We start from the raw sequence: 7,917 nt of genomic DNA, 5'->3' as shown, positions 1-7,917 counted from the left end.
TGTTTAGAATCAAGTGCATGCAATATTATTAGCTCAGAGGTTATGAGACTCAATGTAAAATAGTTATCAGAAAATTGCATGGGGGTTCATGCAACAGGTAAGATGTGTCCTACCCTGTTGAATTTGATTGTCTTGCTTCTTATAGCTGATGCTATAAATCCAGGACAGCCAATCAGAAAGACCTCATTAACCCTTCCTGCTCTCTATGTTTCTTCAGATGTCCCTGTAAGCGAGACCAACTCCAGTCTCCTCTCCATCTGTTTGTTGAAAACAAAGGAGAAGTGGAACAATGACCAAGCTAAACAAGTGTGATGATTAGAGGGGCCAGAATAATCTGCATAGGAAGCATGGTACATTGTTGATTGTACGTGTGCATGTACTGTGTGAACGTGTGAAAGAGTTTATGCGTGTGTAATCTGCCAAACAAAGACAGCTCCCTCATCTGCCAGTGCACAAAGGAAAGAAAAGACCTCACTAGATGAAACTAATTGAGTCCTGCATCTCAATTGCGACAAACATAGAAATTAACAAGGGAGAAAGAGGTACAAAATGACATACATGAGGCTGTATGAACAGGCCATTTCATAGCTCGCACTAAACCAAAAACATACCTACACAAACACGTTGAAAGCAAACTAAATGGTAAGATTCTTGATACAGTATATAGCTTGTGTACAATCTGCAGCTAGTAACAGTTTCTTGCGTGTACGTGGTCCTGGTAACTATGAGGAAACATAATGTAAAGCCTGGCAGTGACCCAGCACTGTGACTCATATAACATCCGCAGCCTTGGGTCCTACTGTGTCTGTCCGCTGATTGTCACTTGCTATATTTCAAGCATGGTGAAGATGGTACAAATGTTTCTCCTCTGGCCGGCCCCTGCTCACCGTCAGGAGACGGCCTGCGTTATTCCGCTCTGACGACTTGATGTTTGCACGCTGTGCCTCTTGTCTAAATGTACGCGAGGGCGGCCAATGCAGTAGCCCCAGCCTGCTTCACTAAAGCAACAGATGGGATGGGGTACTGTACCCCTCCTTCACGGTCCTCCTCCTCTCTGTCCCCCTCCCCCCCCCCCCCCCCCCCCCCCCCCCCCCCCCCGGACTCTAATGTGTAAAACACTTCCAGTCACGTGGCCTGTTTGGGTCCCGCTTGTTCGTTCCTCTTAGATTAAGGTCATCAGGGGTGACAAAGGCACTGGGTGTGCTGTACATGGACAAGATCGCCAGGCCTTTTGTGTCCTGACCGTGTGTGTATGTGTTGGTGTGTGCTTGGGTGTGTGTGTTTTTGTGTGCTTATGTTTGGCTAGGCCTCCACTGGAGTGGAAATGTGCTCCGGATTAGCTTGAACGTAGCTGGCATCCATAGCTGAAACGAAAGCTTGTCCTATAATAATGCCATAGAGATGATGAAGGGGACGGATAAAGACAGTAAGCAGAGAGAGGCAGCGTGAGGTTGAACTGTGTCAGATGCAAAAGTTCTCAAACTGGACACATAAAATAAGCCTTTAGAGTGGATCCTTTATTAGGGTTAGAATTGTACTCTTATGTCGGCAGGGCAACAGAAAGACCAAGTTATCCCTGGCCTCTACCAGTATCTTTTCCTACTTGAAGGAATTCCTCTTTGGTAGTATAGATTGATCGAAGCTCAGATAAAGATGTGCAGGGGCCATCTGGGGGGGGGGTTGGCTCTAGAACACAAGTGACTAATCACCATTGTTTGGCACTGCAAATGACTGTAGTTATAGCCTGTACCATAGCAACTAGGTATTGTACAGTACCAGGTTGAAAGCAAATATATCCATTCAGACCACACCAGTGCTTTTAGATGTAAGTTAAAACCATGTTGAAAAAAAGACAGTGCACAATGAACTACATTGTTATAGGTGACTCTGAAATGATGAAACAATAATTTTTATATCGAAAAGCTGTGTCTGTGGCTTTTAAAATGGCTGGCGGTGCAAAGTGTCTGACTGGTTGCCAATACTGCAGTTATCTCTCTCTCTCTGTCCCTCCCCCTCTCTGTATCTCTCTCTCTCTTTCTCTAAGCAGTCTGATGGTACTGGTAATGCTGAGAAGTATCCAGAAAATGCTGCCTGGAACCCCTCATAGGACTCTGTCTCCTAACAGAAAGTGCATGGAACTGCCCATGAAGCCAACCCTCTTATCGAGTTATGGTGTGAAATTAAACTCACCAGATATTTTAATCCCTGTGGATGTTCGAAAGTCCCCTGTCTCTTTGTAGTGGGTCTTACTGGGGCTGTCGCTGTTATGAAATGAAATAGGAATGTCCCGCAGAGGGGAAAATTATTTTGGTTTAAGTGATATTGAGTCGTCGGATTTGCTGTTGGGAGAGTTTTAGCAGACCTCAGCCTGTGTGTACTGTTCTTCTTTACAAGCTTCTCCTTCCTAAAGGGTGAGGGTCATCATCAATTAATCTCTGATTCTTAGAGATGGATTTTCCCACGGAATGAAGGCTGCAAAATGTGAACGGTGCTTCCAACATGCCAACATCCAAAACTAACACATGGAAGGGGTCAGGTGGGTGAGCGGTTCGGGTATCGGGCTACTAATCAGAAGGTTGCCGATCGGTTCCTGGCCGTGCCAAATGACGTTGTGTCCCGGGGCAAGGCACTTCACTTTACTTGCCTCTGGGGAATGTCCCTGTACTTACTGTAAGTCGCTCTGGATGAGAATAAGATAAGCTAAAATACTAAATGTAATGTAAATGGAAGCTCGCCTCTCTGGCCTGGCTGGAGTCTGGGCCTCTACATTAATGACATGCTCGTCCTCTCTCTACTCACCCTGTTTTCCATCTCTCTATTTCAATTTCTCTCTGCTCTCTCTTTGATCTCCACTTGGTTCGCTACACTTGCATCTTGCCCTAGGGATGTGCTTATTAGGGTGCGATACTGCAGATAGGAGATGAAATGGAATGATTAGAGTAAACCTTGTTGGGGACTTAATGATTTCTGCGCTGTGTGATCTACTGATGTGTGTGTTAAATATGTCTATATATAAGCCTTTCTGTAGTCTTTTTTCACATTTACAAAGCCACCAGTGCTTGCAAATCCATTCATTTTACCTACAGTATAGCTGTAGGGATATTGACTGGGGTTACTGTGGTTTGACATGTAATTTGACATGTTATTTACTCATTAGTTGAGGCTGTTTTGGATTTCCCATGGACAGTACTACAATGCCAACAGTAGATATTCCAAAACCTTTTATTTCAGGCAGTAGAAGTCAATAGCAGATAGCTCTGCCCTTCTAATCTGGGTTCTTGGGCAGTGCTTGTGTTGGAGATTACGACATGAGTTGGCATTCTTTCAAGGATTAGTGATCTCTTATGTCATCCTACATCCCAAACTGGGGTAATGCAATGTGTGTACGTGCACTTTTGTTTGTGTATGGAGGTATTTTATGGGTAGTGGTTTATTTGTTTGCAGTACACTGGAGTGAATGTGCTTGTGTATGTCAAAATGTTAAATAACCTGGCATACATTTATTCAGAAAACAATGACATTCTTAGGAGCAGGGTCTTAATGCTAACAAACAAAATATATTGGGAAAATGGTATGATCAATATTAATATAATAAGATTGAACAGAGGTAGAAACTAGTCACCTGACTGACTGACACTGACACAAACATGAACCATGATGAGTGACAGCACAGAACCACAAGGGTGAGCGAGGAGAAGAATCAAGAGGAGGAGGAACCCTACAAACCAACACACCTGGGCGTGTGAACGTGTTTGTGCATACGTGTATTGATGTTAATAGTTGTCCTCTCCCTCCTCCACCCCTCTACTGTGCAGGTCCTGACTATATCAAGCAGCAGTTCATGGACCCTGTAGAGATCACGGAGGCCCCTGTGGAGAAGGAGAACTCCCCCTCCAAATCTCCCCCCTCCAACAGCAAAGGCACCCCACCAGCCACCAGCCCCGGCCCCACCCCTCCGCCCTCGCCCCACTCCAAGAAAAAAGCGCAGCTCGCCAACAGCACCAGCAGCCGCAAATCCAGCAAAGAGGAAAAGCCAGGGCGCAAGACCAGCAAAGAGGAGAAACCCACCCGCAAGACCAGCAAGGACGAGCGTCCAAGCAGGAAGGTCAGTAAAGACGAGAGGGCATCCACTGTGGAGCCCCCTAAACCCCCTCCACCCCAGGCTGCCCCGCCCAGGCAGGAAGAGGCCCCTCCGAAGCCCCCCAAGGCCCCAGAGTCCCCCCCCGCTCTGGCGCCCCCTCCCCAGGCCCAGGCGGTAGTGTCGAGCCCAGCGAATGGACAGCTCCACACCCAGTACCACAGCTACTACGTCAAGGCCCCTACGAGGGGTCCTCCACCCCCCGACCTAGAAGAGGGGGAGGATGAGGATCTCAGTCAGGCCGCCCTGGCACGCATGGCTCCCCAACCCCCCAGGTCCTACGGAGCCTCTACTCTCAAGCCCGCACCCAACAGCAAAAGTGAACCCAAACTCAGGAAGCAGGATTCCCAAAAGCCAAAGAGCCTCGCAGAGATGAAGAAAGCCAGCATGGACATTGCAGATGCTATAGAGGTGGAAGCCGTAAGTACTGGCAAACAGTCTGAAAAAGTGGAAAATATTGTTGAAAGATATTGTGATAGTGATCTCTCTTATATGACAATATTATGTCTTACAGGGTCCTAACTCAATCCTGGTTGCCATGGTTATGCTTTTGAATATTGGCTTAGCAATCATATTTGTCCACTTCCTGACATGATCACCTGTTTCTCAGGTAAGCAACGTTTACCTCATTACTTCCTGATTGTGTACTTCTGAATCCTGTTTACAGCTATTCTTAGGACATGCTGGCTTTAAATGGACTTGCCTGTGAATCATTCAGCTTCTTCTATACCTGTCTGTTAAAATGAAACTGTTTTGACTCCTTAGTGAAGCCATGGCAACTGATTCAGCTGCATCGCCAGCCTTTGAAAAATCCAAACGGCGCCAGCCAACACAGGGAGGCATTCTAAGGTGCTCGGGAATCAGCGTGGCACAGGAACTGTGAGGGAACCAACCACCAGTCACCCTGTCACGGGCCAAACACAGCCCGTTGTCCCCATGTTAAAACACCTTCTTCGGTTCCCGTAAGACCTGGAGGGAACTGTCGTGTCTAGGGAGTAAAAAATGTTTTAAAACACACACCACAACACATATATAAACATACACACATTTGAGAAGTAATTGAAACCCACATCACGTATGCTGCCCCCAGCAGGGGGCCCAGGCTTACTTAGCCACTCCCCCTGCCGTCGCAGTCCCAGCAGGACTGACTTTACTGGAAGAGTGTGGAGATGCACTTTTAGTTGACAGGATGGAACAGCTGCCTTACTATTTTACCACCCGATGTTTTCATAGGAAGATGTGAGCGGGGCGGCCAGAGGACTGTGTTGTTGTAGGTAAAGCATTTTAGATGTTGGGATGGCCCTACGTTCACGCATGCAACCCTCGATACAGGAAACTGGATACGGCCAACGCTGGGGGTCAGTGCTAGCGCGGTCACTTGCCAGTCTTACTCTGTTACCCTTCCACCATGCAATGTTTTCAAGCTCCTCCCACCATTACCCAGGAGCCACTGTTTGACATGCTCCCTGTGCATGTTTGAACAACATTTTTGTTGTGTTTTTCATAGTTTTTTTTTTTTTGTTTGTTTGTTTATTTGTTGTTGTTCATTGAATGTTGGTTACCTGCAGTCATATACCACAGAAGAAAAAAAAAGCCTTTCTTGGAACTAAATCCATATTGATCAAGTGAGGATCCGTTGAAGATTACCCATCTTTTCACATTTATTTTGGAAGTCTAAAAACAATTTTGAAGGATTTAAGAGTTTAATGCTTATTTTATGTGTAATATTTTTTTTTTGTCAGAAGAATTATATATTTTGCCAAAATAAATAATTTAACTAACTCCTATTATGTTAATTTCTACATTCAGCAGGTAGGAATCCTCTCATTTTAAAATAACTGGATTGGGTCAATTGAACTGTTCACAGTGTTACTTGGTACAGTTGTAAGGACAATGACATGGTAACAGGCCTTAGCTACAGTAGCTTTTTGTGACTGATGTATGAAAAGTCTTATGGAAATGTTATTTATTTAATAAACATTATAATATTTCGTTGATATTGCAACACAAACTATTATTGTGCATGGGATTTTTTAGCATAATTACTTTCATTATTCTTCTCTGCTTCCAATGTTATACCAAGTAAGCTGTGAAGAGCCATTGATGCAGTTGTCCAGGTTTAGTTCAAACACCTGCTTTATGAGACATTTGGAGTCTGCTTGAGTCTGGGGCTTGGGAACACTGGATTGGATGAAAGAAGCTGTTGGTGAATTTGTTCAGGTTAAATCTGTGGTGATGTGGTTAAGAGTGATGCCTTTAAGTCTGCACTGCTGTTTACCTCAGAAGATGATGAAGAAGAGGGGGGAGGAAGGAACCTCAAACAATCAAATCCTCGTCTTAATTTTGTTGTGTGAGGAACTGTACTGACGGTTTCAATTATCAAAATCATTGTTTTTAAACGTGCAACTTCATTGTAACTGTTTGTGGTCTTTGTTGCAGTTACAGCATAAATTTATTTAATTTGAATGTGAATTAATATGAATAACATTTTCTGTTAGCACTTTGAAGGTTCATTATTTATTCATTATACTGTTCATAGGTATATTGTTTCAGATATTAGTCTTCACTAAAAAGGGCTTGAAAAATTGTTAGATTTGCTTTTTATGCAATTCTGTTTTGAGATGTGATTCTTGACTAGTAGATTATTCGGCGCATCACTTTTGGAGACTGCTTCACCGGGCAATGTTGATGAATTTCTTCCACAATTATTTGTGCTATCTGCTGCAAAGGAAGATGTTTATGATGAAGAACCATTGGAAGAAGACTATCCCAATTATTTTCTGTTCATTTTTACTTGGCGACATTTAAGGCAACTTTACATTGTGTAGTAAAAGTTCCAGACTGTGATGTTTGATGTCTGTGATGTCAAGGTAATGCAGTTAGCTTTATTTGTCAGCAAAACATTTTACTTTTATAACCCTTTTCATCGGAAATCTGTTGTCCACGCCCTCCATCTTAACCTCTTCCCTCTTTTTTCAGCAAGGTGAAAGGTGACCCACTGAACAATCTCAAACAGGCAGCATGAGGGATATTTTTGGGAAATGCAATGTTGCATGTTGATAACATTTATATATAGATTATATACTATTTGTAAGGATTTTTACAGAGCACAATCCAGAATCTGGTATAAGTTGGTATTTTTCTAACAATTTGCACAGTTGTATTTTAACAATGGGTATAACTTGTTTGTAATTGGTAATGTAATGCACATACGGTAACATTTGACAGTTCCGAATATTGGTTGTAATCTGTGTACCATTTGGAATGTGAGTGGCAGATATACTTGTTTGGCTAATTTACAAAAAGCGAGGAACTGTGTGAGACTTTTGATATCTCAAAGTTCATGTTACCCCATTGATTTGTGCAAAGTCTTTGGAGATGTATTTCTGTGTATAACAATAAAGACGTTATGCCTTGTACACCAAACTTGTAGTTGTTTTACTTTCTATGCTATAGATATTCTTCCAGCCTTTTAAAATCTGTTTCCCACATAGAGCAGATGCCAGGATAATTGTTGTGTTTACTGCTCAACTGAGTGAGATTATCAAATACACTTCCATTTCCTGCTTTACATGTCCTTCCAAATCAAATGTTTGTGATACTTTAGCCTTCACATTCGGTGTTAGCACTTTGTGGTAATTGGATTAATTGGTTAGCTCTCTGTAATAACAATGGCCGCATTTCCCAGATTCGTTAAGAAGCGTTCTAGCGCTCTTAGAATGCTCCTAAGAAGCTCTTAGCGTTAAGAGCTTCTTAAAAAATCTGGGAAACGCGGCCAA

The 7,917-nt window shown here is 43.4% G+C and overlaps 1 protein-coding gene across 1 annotated transcript; it reads left to right on the top strand.

The window, feature by feature from the left end:
- Nucleotides 1–3,783: 3,783 nt before the first annotated feature.
- On the top strand, nucleotides 3,784–7,552 carry LOC124470023 (junctophilin-1-like). The gene is made up of 3 exons (XM_047023682.1): nucleotides 3,784–4,558; nucleotides 4,653–4,748; nucleotides 4,904–7,552. Exons 1-2 carry the CDS (start codon nucleotides 3,842–3,844, stop codon nucleotides 4,731–4,733), a joined length of 798 nt encoding a protein of 265 aa, XP_046879638.1. The 5' UTR covers nucleotides 3,784–3,841; the 3' UTR covers nucleotides 4,734–4,748; nucleotides 4,904–7,552.
- Nucleotides 7,553–7,917: the final 365 nt, after the last annotated feature.

Source organism: Hypomesus transpacificus, chromosome 8, assembly GCF_021917145.1.
Source record: "Hypomesus transpacificus isolate Combined female chromosome 8, fHypTra1, whole genome shotgun sequence".
Taxonomy (NCBI): Eukaryota; Metazoa; Chordata; class Actinopteri; order Osmeriformes; family Osmeridae; genus Hypomesus; species Hypomesus transpacificus.
Note: the sequence above shows the minus strand (reverse complement) of the source record. Positions and strands in the feature narration are given on the sequence as shown.

Bases quoted from the DNA above. Each gene is read 5' to 3' on its own strand.
- LOC124470023 (XM_047023682.1), top strand. From the start codon at position 3,842: ATGGACCCTGTAGAGATCACGGAGGCCCCTGTGGAGAAGGAGAACTCC. The intron at 4,559-4,652 runs GTAAGTACTGGC...TATGTCTTACAG, and splicing joins ATGCTATAGAGGTGGAAGCC to GGTCCTAACTCAATCCTGGT.